Below are 14651 nucleotides of genomic sequence, written 5' to 3' on the forward strand. Positions count from 1 at the left end.
TGGGTTGACGATCCCTGCTTGCAGCATGTCAGGGCCGGGCTCGAGAGTTCATTGCGCTCAGAGTAGACCCCTTGAAGAACGAAAGGGTGGGCTCGACACAACGGGTTCCCAGATGCAACTTTCCAACACATCTACTCTGAGTCGGGTTCTGTGCAACCCACCGTTCCCAACAGAGAAAGGCCGGCCGCTAAACCAGTTTAAGGCTGTGGTGTAGACAGAACGCCCCTGAGGCCAGATCCAGTTCCTCTTTAGCCGGGAAACGGTCTCAGTTCGCTCTTCCCGGCGTGGACAACACTGTGTATATGTGTGTTAACTTAGCAAGCAGCAAGCGAGAGAGTAAACTATTATTGCGACATCTGTAAAATATAAACGGCAGAAGTGTGTTTGCGTGTCATCGTCAGGGGAAGGAAACGAACTTCCGGTCAGATATACGGAAAAGAGGGGATCGGCGGAAATAAAAGATTGAAGGAAATGAGAATTGTCGCCAGCTGGATCTTGGCCCGGCTCTGAGAAACATTCTTGCCTCGGTTATCTCCCCACCCCACCCCAATGTTCCCTTCCTCTTCCTCCTCCTCCTCTTCCAGACTACGCAATGACAACAGGGGACATGAACACAAAAGGATAAAACTTCACAAACGGAAAAGTGTGGCTCAAGGTTTTGGGGACGGCGACATCCCGGCTGTGCAGTGCTGTCGGGAAAAGCGGTACGGGCCGGTAAATTGGTCAAGTCTTGGTTTCCTCTTAGTTTCTCACTCCCCCTATCTTAAATCCAGTCTGCTTGATTCGATTTTGGCATCTGTTTGCTTTAAAAAAACCCGCAGAAAAATCCGCTCCCGTTAATATACAGTGGTACCTCGGTTTACGAACTTAATCCGTTCCAGAAGTCCGTTCTTAAACCGAAACCGTTCTTAAACTGAGGAGCACTTTCCCTAATGAGGCCTCCCGCCGCCGGTGCCCTTCCACTCTTCGGATTCCGTTCTTAGACCAAGGTAAACCAAGACACTATTTCTGGTTCTGCGGAGTCTGTAAACCAAATCGTTCTTGAACCGGACTGTTCTTTAACTGAGGTACCCCTGTAGTTGCTTTGTAGGTAATTTTGCCTCAACCATGCATTTCCCCCCGATAGATAATTGATATAGTGCATTATATCTACAGGATTTCCCCGGAATTCCAATGACGGGATTAGTAGCTCAACAACTTGAAATACGGCAACATTTGCAGGGCGGCGCTTGCAGAACCACACTGCAAAGTTTGTGGACGCTCGGATTTCGAAGGACCCCAAGATGTTGGGCTGATTGCATTGAAAAGCGAACCAAATTAATTCCCTTCCCTGTCCCTTCGACGGCTGCAAATCACATCCATGTCAAATCGTTGTTTTATTTGTAGTCAAGGACAGTTAATAACTTTCATTTGTATAGGTGCGATTTCTGAGAATGTGTTTTGTGTAGTCAGCCATCTGCAAGTTTTCCTGAATCAGACCGAACTCATAATAGGGGCGAGTGGGCATGCCAACCAACTTAGCCCCGCCCACTGGCTCCTCCCCTCAACCAAGCCCCGCCCACTTGATCTACCCCTCGGCCAATCCTGACAGCACTGCATCAGCCAGGAGGGGAGTAGAATGAGGGGGGTGCCAAATCTCTCCATCCAGTATTGAATTTGGGCCCCTTTCATACTAGTGTGTGTGGGGATAGCAACGCCACAAATTTACAAGAGCAAAAATTACCCGGGGTAAATAGGTGATTAGGGCTCAATGAAACACAATCCAGCAGTAAATTTCATAGGCACAGCATAAATTATATTTTTGGTATTCCAGAATGCTGCTGGCTTTTGTTTCCTTGGCGCGAGTATACAGTTATTGTCCTTGCCGTATTATTGTCCGGCGACAGGTTATGGGCCCAGAAAATCACAGCACACGCCACAACCTTGTAGGTTTGAGACAGGATAGGGAAGCCTGTGTGTGTGAGCAGAAAGGGCGATGCCAGGAAAAGCAAACAAACCACGACTGATCCCAATACACACCTTATTTCCAAAGGCAGCCCCCACAGATAACAACTTCCCCCAAACTCTCAGGGTTCGGGGAAACGGGCGCAGCGATCGACAGAGCGGTTAAGCAGCCGCTCCTCCGACTGCTGCCGGAGGGCGAATGTCACGCCCACGCTTAATCCGGTTTCAATCCGGATTCCGACCGCGATGGCGGCACCTCCCTCCCGCTCCCACGTCTTTTGTTCAGCGACCTCGGCTAAACCGGATTCAGAGCGGTTCCGTCAGAGGCGGAAAAGGAGGCTGAATCAGTTTGGAAGCGGCTCGTTTTGCAAGAAAGCTGGGAGAAATCTAGGGATAAGGCTCTTCTGGGTCTCTTCTGAAATAAACTGGGGGGGGGAAGCTGGGGGTTGTTGCTGGAACATAGTCTCATCCTACAAGCCGTCGTCAAACGGCAGCTTCTATCAGCTCGCCAATATTTTTCCGGGGGAACGCTTACAGTGTCTCCCCCTGCTACAACACCATCTCAGACCTTTTGAGGACAACGGAAAACCCTAAATCGACTCAAAACCCACCGCTTCTTAATTTCCCCTCGGGGCAACCCCCCTCCCCCACCATCTTGTGGGGGGGGGAGCGCCCCCCACCTCAAATCCACAAATGTGCAAGTTAAAAGAAGCTGGTGTTTGTGTGTGTGTGTTTTTCCTTTCCAAAACAAAACAGAGAGAAGCAGCAATTTAATAAAATTATATTGCAAAAGAAGTCTTCTTTTTTAAAAAAGATATAGATATATATACACAGTGCTCCCCACCCCGGCCAAATTGCGAGATTATCCTGGCTTTCAAGGAAGGATTGTCAGTTTAGACGTCCATGCCCTTTGCCCCTCCGGCCATTTAAAAGAAAGAAAAGGGGGAGAAGGGGGAAAGACCTATCGCTTTAACGAAATCGCCTTGTCGGGGGCCGGGAAGCGATTTTGGGTGGGAGGGTGGAGACACCCAGGGAGACGCGTCGGACGCGAGTTGCCGCGTCACCCAGGTGCCAAGAACGCCCCCGTTTCCGGCGTAGCACCATAAAGGTAAATACAATATTCTGTACATGATTTCTCTGCCCCCGTGGGGCCCTTCAAACAACTGCCCCCAAAGTATAAAAAATATGTAGTGCATGAGGAAGGCAGGAGGGCGCCCCCGAAAGTGTGCCTTGCATAGAAGTGGGAGTAGACTTCCTCGCACAGAGTCCACAGTGCGAATGGCGCTACGGGGAAGTTCTCGTCGCCGACGGTCGGGGGCGAAGGGAGCTTGGCGTGTCCCTGGAGGGTCAGGGCGAGGGGACCTCTTGTCCCTGCTCTAAGGAACATTTCCCGGCTGCACGCAAGAGATGGAGGAATGCCTCTATTCCGAAGAGGCATTCTCTCCCGGGAAAGGGGAGTGCTTCTTCAGAACTGGGCCTTCCTGTGAAGGCCTGGGATCGGAGGCTGAACCTGAGGAATCCCAGCCTGCACAGGAGTCCCCACCTCCAGAACCAGCTGAGCCGGGGCTGGGGCTTGAGCCTGAAGGGTCCTCACCTGTGCTGGGTCCGCAGGTGAGTCTGCTCTGGCTCCTGAGGTGATGGAGGACCCATTGCCTGCAGGTGCTCCACTCTCAGCCCCGTCAGAGGAAGCTGAGGTTGCCGCTGGGTCCGGTAACCCTCCAGCCTCTCCTGAGCTGCAGAGGCTCAGGGCAGAGGGGAACTAAGTTCCCGCAGGAGGAGTGCTCGCCTCCAGGCCAGGAGAGGCGAGTCACCTGAGGATCGGGGCCACCCTATGCCTCGGGGCAGATAAAAGCCAGCCAGCCCCAAGTTGCAGGAGCAACATTGTCACTAGCCAGTTCCTGCCTGCACCCTGTCCTGCCGGATCCCCTGACCTCGCCCAACTCCCTGCCTTGGACCCAGCTTCAGCTTTGACGGACGGCCTCAATACTGCTCCCTCGACCTCGGACTGGACTCAGACCACGCCTCACGGAAACCTACGGCACCAGCACACTTCCTTTTGTGGCCGGACTCTCACAGCCTCAACCTCCCTAGCCAGATGGCATGGAGGGTGCAATTCAATAATCCAGGAGCTGTCGGAAGGCCATAGCACCCCACACACATCTTATGGGGGAGCAGGACGGATACCCCCCCAAAAAACACCCCGGGGTTTCCTTCTCTCCAACCCGCAGCCTCCCTCCTCCCTCGCCTCCCTGATTGTCGGCAGAGCTGCTCCTCCGACGGCAGCTCGCCTGGGGCGAGTCGGAAATCGCCTCTGGGCGACGCCGCTCGTCCTACAAAGAGACACCTCTCTCGGCACGCCCTAATTTAGTTCCCAATTTCGTTTACGGTTCCCGCAGCTTCAACCCTTCCTCCCTATCCTTTTTGAGAAAAGTTTTCTGCCTTGGAACAATTGCACATCTGTCCTCCTCTCTTAAGAGCGCCTGTTCCCACCCGGGGGTGGCAGAAATAAATCCGTAAGTGCAGCAGTTGCGACGGGGTTGCATAGGTGCGGTTGCTGCAAGGCTCTTGATCTGTGGTTTTTATTTGTCTTCGTGGAAATGCACCCAAACGCCTCATTATTATTTTTAAAAGGCGGGGAGACTTTTGGCGCAAACCGCCTCAATTTCCCCCTCTTCCGCCAACTCAGGAGGTGGGGCTATTCAGGATTAGAGGCCCTGTTTTCTGGGTCTCAGCTCAGGGGCACAGTGCCTGCATAAGATTCCGGGTTCGATTCCCAACGGCAGCTCCCAGCAGGGCTGGGAAAAGCTTTCCAAAATACTGGACAGCTGCTGCAAGCCAGTGTAGGCTGCCCAGGGGGCCCAACTCAGTATAAAGCAGCTTTCTACTTAAACCAACCCTTCACCCAGGGCAATGAGGACTAGAATATTGTGTTGTTTTTAGGAGAAGCCAATAGCTTTGCATGCAAAAGGTTGCAGGTTCAATCCCCGGCAATCTCCAGCTGTATTTACATTTTGCCTACGATTTCTTTTTGGGGCAGCGGCCGAACAGGAAACACGGAGGGAAAGGTTAAAGGCCACGGCCTGCCAGGGTCAGATCTTCACCTCTGTGAAGCTTCTGCGTTTACGCCCGAGCCTCTGCTCTGCGGAGAAACTCCCATTTGCAGCCTGTAGATTTGTGGCAAAGGATGGGAGGACTCCACTGGCCCCAACTTCCCAACAGTCCCCCAGGCAGTATGGCCTAATGGTCAGGGCAGACAGGAGTTGCAGTTCAGAGACACCTGGGCGGCCACAAGTCCCCGCAAGTGACACAAAGCTGTCCTTTCTGGGGCTGCGAGTGCGAATCGTGCAGATTAGTGGGAGGTTGGCAGGCAGGACGTTCCGTCTCCAGCGGCGCCGCCTTGGGGGAAGAAGTGGAAGCACCCTGCCCCACAGATCTGGGGTGGGTGCCTGGCCTGTGTTCAGTAAATAAGGTGCTTTCGTTTATTTTATTTTAGATCCCTCTTCCATCAGTTGCTGGTCGATAAACCAACAGACCAAAATTAAGTGCTTAATAATAAGAATAATAATAATAAGTAGTAGGTGAACTTTTTTAGCATTTTGGGGTGGGTGTAGATGGATCCAGTACAATTACAGAATCAGAGCTGGAAGCTGGGTTGCCAACTTGAATAAAATATTGGGGAAGGGCAAGAAAATATAACCGATCGCACAACTGATCGCAAGACGCAAGATTTGAATGGCAATGCCCATCAACCTTTGGAGAGAGGCGGTCCCCTCAGTTTATTGGTGACCCCGAAGGGACCTTGGCCCCTAGGAGTTGGCTGCTACAGTTAGAAGGGGCCTCTGCAATGCCAGAATCCCAACACGCGGTCCCCCATCCAGTTTGAAACCACACCGGACCCTGCTTAGCTTTGCAAACGTGCTGGCTGCCTATCCTGCCTACAGAATACATTCTTAACCTGAAAACGCATTGACGTCACCGTCGACGTTTCCCCCAGTCTTAGATTCCGTTCTCCACTTTCCGCAGCAATTCGCCAAAAATAAAGCCCTCGCGAAAATTCGCCGGCATTTTCCCCATGCAAATTTCTCCCAACGAACACAATTTCCACATGCGGTTTTTGACTGTCGTGCACATTTTCGCGAACTGTTCCCCTCCTCGTTCAATGCATTATTTATTTATTTTTGCAAATGTTCTTTGGCCAGAGAACCTCATTGAAAAATTCAGATTGATGCAAATTTCAAAAAGCGGGTGTGTTTCAGTTTTCCTTCGGCGAGGGCGAATGTGATAGCTCTGCAGTTAAATGCGAGCTGAACCAATTTTTTTATCCATCCCTTGGATTCAACGGCGTGCCAATTTTCATGGGTGTAAATAGTTATCTGCTGCAGAGAGCTAAATTTGGAGCTAAATTTGATAAGTGTGCGAGGCTATTGACATGTCAATCACCTGATCTCATGATGAGTCCAGGCAGGTCAAATTCGACCCACAGGTCCTAGACTGCGTTCCTTCCAGAATTTTTTAATTTCTTGGGGTCTCCAAACAAGGAAGGGCGCTCTGAGGTTTTGCAGCCTGAGTAGGTAGCATTCTGGGATGTCGGGAAAGACCTCACTGCTCAGAGCTTTCCCGGAAGCCAGCTGCTGCAAAAAATCCCGCCCCCCTTTTTATAAAGCGTTCAAACCGCAGTCACCACCCCACCTGCTCAACCGAACGAAAGCGAGCGAAACTGCAGAAAGCCGGCGAGTTAAAAAAGGACGAACTTTTCTCGCGCCCAACGCCCCACACTCACAAAGTTCCATTTTTAAGATGCAGGTTTTGTGGGGACGATGGTGGGGTGGGCGATATAGGATGGAAGGATTCTAGCGTTGGGGGAAAACAGAGTTGGAACCTCAGAGAAGACCCATAGGATTTAATGGGCGCAAATCAGTCGCAACCACACATCTCCATAGGCCTGCCGGGATGGTGATTCCCTGGGTTATAACTTTTAGGTTAAAATGTGCCTATGGAGTTGATTCTGCTACTGTTCATTAATCCCCCCTGCTGTACCCCCCCAAACCCCCCTGTCTTTCCCCCAGGCACCGACAAGGAAGAGGTAGGCTATCTCTGCGTCCCTACCTTTGATACCAACTTTTCAAAACAAAACCCACCTGAAAAAACCATGCCCTCGGCTGCTTGGTTTCAGGGTGCTCAAAGCAGTCTTCAGAGGAGTCTACTGTTCTCTCTCTGCATGAGTCACTGAACCAGACACGGCTCATCCTTAGGAAAGAATTCAATTCTGCCAAGCCTGGGCTCTGAATGGATGACGTCGCCTCACTCCCACCAAGGACAGGCCAGTCGAGAGCAGGGCTGGGACCTGATCCGGCGCGTGCCTCTTGTGTTCTCACCAGCCCAAAGCAGAATTGCAGGCACAGACCAACCCCACCAACAAGGGACTGGAAGAACAGGCAAGCCGGAAGAGACTCGCTCAGAGAGACGGCAAGCGCCCTCCTGCTCTCAAACGCTGGAGGAGTTAGCTGGCCTGTTTGCAACCCAGAGCATGCAAAGACCTTTCTGTTGAAACAAACAACCCCCCCCCAAAAAACCTAGAACCTCACAGTATTTTCTCGCACCTCGCCCCATTTCGAAACATCCACACACCTACGTCTGACGCTCCCTCAATCTACTCCAGAGACCGAATGCTGAATGCAAGGGGAAAGAGAAAGTTGGGGCTGGAATAAGATCTCCGGGGATTCCTTGCAAGCGGGGGCAAGGGGGGGGAGGACATTCCCCCCCCAAAAACACCCCAAAAGTCCTTCTCTGCCACACTTGTCAACTTTGATCTATTAGAAAGAAGTCAAGATTTGCAAAATTCAAGCCTAGCCCAACTCATCCAAGGCGATTTAATTTCATTGCTGCTGATAATTAAGAAATTACCTACAGGGGAGCGCCGCATATTGGGGAAAACCCTCTCCCCATTTTTCATTTGCGTTCGTAACTGGAAGACGTGGAACCGCAGCCAGGGCGGAAATCACCTCTGCCGCCCCATGTTGGCACCAACTGGCGGGTGGCGGCGCAGGATTCAAATTCTCATTGTCCGTCTCTCGCGGGTGGGAGGGTGGGTGATGTCTACAGTCTTAGAACACCAGCTTCTCCCCCCCCTCCAAAAAAAGCACACCCACCGGGTATTTTAAAAGGGCTTGTTTTTTTTGCAACAGTGATGGTGAAGCAGAACCTCTAGCGGCAGAATCAATCTATCTGACGAACAGCAAGGGACGGGCTGGTCCCGTTTTTGGGGTGCCCGGGGGGGGGCAATCTGGGGTGATAATGTTGCAAATGCTGTTGACAAGTATTTTGGGGGGGTTGCTACAGGCCAGCCCTTCCCGAAGCTCGTAGTTCCCCGTTGGAGGGCAGTGAGATTCTGGAGGGGGGCAAGGGGCAGTTGAGGGGCCCGAAAAACCAATACAGTGGATGCTCAGGCTGCAAACGTGATCCGTACGGGATGCACTTTCGCAACCTGCAGCGTCGCGTCTGCGCGGGTTGCGTTTCGGCGCTTCTGCGCATGAGCAAAGAGCCATTTAGCGCTTCTGCGCATGCGCGACTCCCGGAACCTGGAAGTAACCTGTTCCGGTACTTCCGGGTTTCGGCAGGTCCGTAACCCGAAAAAAACGCAACCTGAAACGCCAGTAACTCAAGTTAAGACTGTACTGTTCATTCGCTTTGCTGAGTTAATTAAACTACCGTATTTTTCACTCTATAAGACGCACCAGACCACAAGACGCACCTAGTTTTTGGAGGAGGGAAACAAGAAAAAAAATATTCTGAATCTCAGAAGCCAGAACAAGAGGGATCGCTGCGCAGCGAAAGCAGGAATCCCTCTTGCTGTTCTGGCTTCTGGGGTAGCTGCGCAGCCTGCATTCGCACCATAAGACGCACACACATTTCCCCTTACTTTTTAGGAGGGGAAAAGTGAGTCTTATAGAGCAAAAAAATACAAATAGTTTCGATCGGATTTGGCGTAAGTGTGGAATTAATGGCGGCCGTTTTGAATTTTATTCTGTTGTTACGCTCCTGCAAATCGCTTATTCGAATGCTTTTTTTATAGGGCAGGCGCAGGAGATGAGCTTATTATGGGATGAAAGGGGCGGCCTCCTGGAAAAAGTTTGGTCTAGACAGACCCTGGCACAGAGAGCCCCAACTTTCTTTCGGAGAAATGACAAGAGCTGTTAAGACAGGGCAACGGCCTCAGAAACGACTCTTCTTCCTTGTAGGATTTTTTAATCGAAGTTGCGTGGCCTGGAACGTTTTTGACGTTTTAGAGTGTTTTTAATATTTTGTTTCAAGACGGCCGCAGGGGCTGGGGCAACCCAGCCAGATGGGGCATCGTGCAAATAATAAAATTATTATTACTACTATTACTATTATTATTAGCTGCGATCCCTGCCTTGCAGGGGGCTGGAATACAGGACCTTTGAGGTGCCCTTTCCAACTGTACAATACTATGATTTGTTGAGGCCAAGCCAGTGCAAACAGGACTTAAGGGGAAACAGCTAACAGCCTCTCATGTCTTGGGGTTCGTTTGCTTTTTTTAAAGACACGCTGGACTCTGACTTGGTGAGACTCCCAGCACAAAGGTGCTTTAACCGCCTCTGAGAAATCAATCGCTTTGAAATGCGTGACGACCCCCCCCCCCAAAAAAAACGGACCGCTGGCAATCAAAGGAGTCCCAGCGGAGCTCTGTACATGCTACAAACGCCCAAAGCGAGCTCCGCCGGCAGACCGCGAGACGTCGAATCTCGGGGTTGTGGATTCGAGTCCCGTGCTACGGGGGTGGGTGGGCTGGATGACCTCGTGGGGTCCCTTCCGATTCGATGATCCCAGGAGTTAAGAAGGGACTGTGTGGCCCGCGAGGGCTGAAAGCGGTTCTAGAGCGGTCCCGTTTCACCCCCTTGTCGACGCCACAGTTGCCTCCGCTTAAACAGGCGAGGCGGGTTGTGGGGAAGGCACAAAGCCGCCAAACCTGTTGAGTCGAAGAGGTGGGGTTGGGCGAGTGTGACCGTCTCCAGCCCTCTCCTTCCACCCAGGGGCATTTATGGGGTGCTGCAACCCTCTATAAGGACAACGGAGCGTGTGCGTTTGCTCACGGGGAGAAGAGGCACCTGCGCCAATTCGAACCCATGTGCGCAAAACATGCCCCACCCTTTTGCACAAGCCCAGAAAACCGAACCCCCTCAAAGCCATCTCGGCCCCCCGGCAGCCTCTTCCAGAAACTTCGGGATCAACACAAAAAGAATTAAAAAACAACAACCGAAAACCCTCGCTTCATTTCCTCCATTGCAATTTGCCCTCGCGCGACCCCGTCCGTAATGCTGATTTTATTTTTTTTAAAAAGGCAATAATTCCCCCCCACCCACCCTGCATACCCCCCCCTTTCTCCTCCCCCCTACCCCATACACGCATCAAAAGCATGCAAACAGATCTGTGCATTAAATCTCATTAAAGTTAATACATTTTTCTTTTCTGTAGAAGGCAAGGCACATTATGTGGTATAAAACATCTTTCTCTCGTTTTTTTTTCGTTTTTTCGTTTTTTTTCTCTCGTGCAAATTCGGGCGGGGAGGGGGGGCGAGGAGGGAAGGGAGCGATGGGTTTCTTCTCCCCCCCCGTTTTGTTCCTCATCGGAGAGGCGGAGCCAAGTTTTTTTGGGGGAAGGCGAGAAGGGGGCGGGGCTTATGTATTCTTGCCATGCACGCATTCTCAGCCAGCTGATTGGTTGAGCTAGGTCACATGAGTTCCTGTTCCGAAAGCACCATGCAGTCTATAGTGGCAAAGGGTTTAAAAAAATCTCTCTCGGATCCTTCCGGAATTGCAAATATACGCTTTACGATTTCCGTTTTAAAAAATAATAACCACCCCCATGGGAAGGAAACCAGGTTTGTGGTTTAATTTCAGCTTGGAGAAAGCCCATGGTTTTTTGTGGTTTTTTTCCGGAGGGAGGGGACGGGGTTGTGGGGCGCTCCCACCCACTACTGGTGAAACCTGGCGTCAACATTTCTCATCATATAAAGGTGCAGAGATGTAAACAAGTCGCTGGGAACTGCCCTCCCTTTCCGCCAAACACTGCCCATGGGAGGTGAGGGCCTTGGGGTTACCTAGCAAAGTGTCTCCCCCTCCCCCCATGGCCTCGGAGGAGGGGCAGGAGGGGGCAGGTGGGTTTTTGCATATGCAAACGCAAGCCCCAGGTGGGCGGAGAAGCCACAGCCCCTGAGGATAAGTCGCGAGCGACGTCGTCGTTGGAAGCATCATTCAGAGGGGCGGCAGGCACTGCGGCCCCAATCTTTCAGGCCGCGAAGCTGGGCTGAAGACAGAAGACCCCCGGGAATGGGGGAAAGTCCTCCTGGGAGAGACCAGGTCAAAGGTCCCCCAAAACCGCTGCTGTTTCGTCCGAAGGAGCTGCGCTGGAGAAGTCCGTGCCTTTTCTCAAAAACTCACAACTCTTTTTGTACATCTGAAGGCTCAGAGACTCCTGGGCAAAGGAGATCGGGTGCACCACAAACCGGTTTGGGTAAAAAACAACAACCCCAAACATATAAAAACCAGAAACAACACGTCTCACATTTCAGATCTTTAAGCTAGGAGACGGGAACAGATTCGAGACTTCTGGGGGTTTAAAAACCTGCAGCCTTGCAGATGGTCCCAAACTCCCGGCGACTAGGGACTGCGGTTCGGCGGCTTCCAAAACCTCCTTCTCCTTTCTCGGCGCGCCATGTGGTCGTTCCGGCTGGTCTGCTTGGACGGGTCGCTGCTGGATGAGGGCCGCAATGCCCTCAGCACCTCACACGTCCCTCCCTGGAGCCTTGATCGCTTTTGAACACACAGAGGGAAACTCTCCGGGGATCGTTTTGAAGGATCCTCGCTTTTGCTGAAGAGGAGAGGGACCCGTCTGAAGCAAAGGCGGTGCCGCCAGACCTTGCAAAAAACTCTGGCGTCGGCAGCGCCGCACGGACTCTTGCACGGCCCTCGGTCGCGGACGCTTCCGTTGCGATGTCTGCGTTGCAGCCGGTTGGACTCAGGAGACCCTGGGGAAAGGGGGCGACCCCCTCCCAGCTCAGCAATTCTACGGTTCTGCGAACGACGGGAGGAGATCAGGTCCGTGGTGTTTTAAAGCTTTGGTGTTTGCTAGGAAAAGAGGGTGGTGGTTGGGGCGCGAGGCGCTATCGAAACGACGCTCTCTCGGAGCACTACAAGTTCAGCTCGGCCCGGATCGGGGCCTGCGCCCGCGGTCGCCGCCGCTTTCTCCATAACCCGGAGAGGACGACTGGCGCGTTAAAATGTAGGCACTTGTACCAGTCAGAGATGGCTTCTGGGCTCCACCGCCTGGGGCTTGCGGGGGGGGGGAAGGCAGGAGTGGGGAGGGAAAGGATAAATTGAGTCCTAGAGGGAGGGGGCAACTGTGGGATAAGGTATGGCCTCCCCACCCGTCTGCTGGATTTAGCTATTTTCTCCTGAAAGACTCGCTCCGATAAGGCCCTGTTCTGTGCCTCCCTGGTGGTCTCCTCTTGACAGCACCCCCCCTCAGAGAATAACAAAAAAGCACTAGGGGGAGACAGCCTTCCTCACCTCGTTCCCCCCCCCAAATAAACTCCCCCTCCCGCTCCCACCTTCCTTTCTCCTTTTCAAAGTGCATTTCCTACAACAATAATAATGTGCAATCCGTATTAGCAGTCCCGTCCGTGGCCTCGCCGACATCCACGCCCCCCCCCCCCGACATAGCTGGTTTAACTATAACATGCATAGTTCTTTGTACACAAGGGCTGGGGGGTTTTCTTTGCGGGGGGGACGTGGAGGGGGGATGCCACCAGCTCGCTCACATCCCTCCCCAAGCCCCCGAGCCGGGGACGCGGTCAAATGTACGCAAACCCGCCGGCACGTTACCTTTCCCAAACCTACCTCCCAAAGGGGTTTTGCTAAGGTGGGCAAAGGTGGAGGCTTGAGGGGAGACGCGGACCCCCACCCCGGCCGCAAACCCGCTCCCCGTAAGAGAGCAGGGTGGCCGGCCAGGGAACCCATTCTCTCGGCCTCACGTCCAACTTTAAGGCAAGGGTTCGAGACAGACCTCCGGTACCATGCGGGAAATTGGGGTGGGGTGCTGTTTAAACACAGCGTACGGCCGTATCCAACCCCCTGCCCAGTATTGGAAGAAGTCCAACCCTTCAGGTTTGCAAAGGGTTGTGGGGTTTTTTGCGCGTGAGGCATTTGGGCTCTGCCTGCGCGGACGCGGCTCGGGTCTACCCCCCAACCGACAGCCCCTTTTGCCAGACCAACCTCGTCTTCTCCGGCCCCCTCCCCACCCGTCCCACCCCCTTTCCCGAAGATGGCATCTTCCGAACTCGCTTTTACGCGCATTCCGCTTGCGGGGTGGAAAGAGTGCAGTTGCGGAAACGCGCTCCGTTCTTCTTCCGCCGAAGAAATCTCGCCAACACTCTGTCATGCGGTGGGTGTCGCGGGCGGACCACTCCCCACGGGGAAGCAAAGCGCAGGTTATTTTGTAGGGGGGGGAGGGATTGGGGGCCGCAGACGCAGCATAAAAGGTGTCCAGCTTTTCTCCCTCGCGGGAGGAGGAGTTGCTACCTCCACCGTCTCGACGCGCCGCGGAGATCCGTCGTGCGCGGTGCTCCGTCGTCTTCTCTGGAGAAGGAAGGCGTTGTACAAAAGGGGAGCAAGGTGGGGGGTGGGAAGGTGCTGGAGGGGGCGGCAGCAGGCCAGGAATTACGCCCCCCCTCTCTAGTCTCTCTCTTTTCCACCCCTCACTCCCAAGGGGAGAAAAAAGATCAGGAACATTTTGCATATAACATCCCTTTTGAGAACGGAACCGGCGGGGCGGCCGTGAGGCGCAATACGTCCTTTATCCAAAGTAGTGTTTATTTCTGGCCCCCCAAGACTCGTCTGACGGGGTTGCGGGCTGGGCAGGCGAGTCTTTGCTTCGTTCGGTTTTTAAAACACTTTGCAAAAGTTTGGACCTTCTTCCCGTGGCGCCAAGGACTCCTGAAGTCAAGTCCGCCGTCGCCCCTCTCTCCGCGCTGCCATCAAGGTTTGAGCCGGGGGGGTCGGGAGTGGGGGTGATTCGTTCTCCTCGGAGGAAGCCCAAAGCCCGGAAGGGGGGGTGAGGGGGGTGAGGAAGATGAAGGTCCGAATGTAAGCTGCGGTTAACCTAAATACCAGGACTGGAGGGCAAGACAGGAGAGAAAGAGAAAGGGGAAAGAAGATAAAATTATTTTCCCCCCCAAAAAACTGCACATTATTTTTTATTGATTTTCAACATTTATCACAAATATAACCTAACAAAAGTGCTCACCAGATACTTTGGGGGTCGTCTGCAAAGTAAGGTTTGCATATTAAAGGTAAAGGGACCCCTGACCATTAGGTCCAGTCGTGGCTGACTCTGGGGTTGCGGCGCTCATCTCGCTTTATTGGCCGAGGGAGCCGGCGTACAGCTTCCGGGTCATGTGGCCAGCAGGACTGAGCCTGGCGAACCAGAGCAGCGCACGGAAACACCATTTACCTTCCTGCCAGAGCGGTACCTATTTATCTACTTGCGCTGGCGTGCTTTCGAACTGCTAGGTTGGCAGGAGCAGGGATCGAGCAACGGGAGCTCACCCCGTCATTGCGGGGATTCGAACCGCCGACCTTCTGATCGGCAAGTCCTAGGTTCTGTGGTTTAACCCACAGCGCCACCTGCGT

The 14651-nt window shown here is 53.1% G+C and overlaps 1 protein-coding gene and 1 long non-coding RNA gene across 6 annotated transcripts in view; both read right to left on the reverse strand.

Moving 5' to 3' along the window:
- Positions 1–1769: 1769 nt before the first annotated feature.
- On the reverse strand, positions 1770–5412 carry LOC310668646. Its single transcript, XR_014506749.1, has 2 exons — positions 5253–5412; positions 1770–5221 (listed from the first exon to the last, which is right to left on the reverse strand). It is a non-coding gene; the product is annotated as an uncharacterized lncRNA (long non-coding RNA).
- A 5995-nt stretch (positions 5413–11407) lies between these two features.
- Positions 11408–14651, reverse strand: part of NFIC (nuclear factor I C) — a 91426-nt gene continuing 88182 nt past the window's right edge. For all 5 annotated transcript variants that reach the window (XM_083421676.1, XM_083421678.1, XM_083421677.1 and 2 more), the window contains one exon: positions 11408–14134. In XM_083421676.1, the coding sequence (XP_083277802.1) occupies positions 14117–14134 (18 nt within the window). In that variant the 3' untranslated portion in view covers positions 11408–14116. The remainder of the gene's footprint in view (positions 14135–14651) is intronic.

Source organism: Podarcis tiliguerta (genome assembly GCF_965153285.1).
Source record: "Podarcis tiliguerta genome assembly, chromosome: 18".
NCBI classification, from domain to species: Eukaryota; Metazoa; Chordata; class Lepidosauria; order Squamata; family Lacertidae; genus Podarcis; species Podarcis tiliguerta.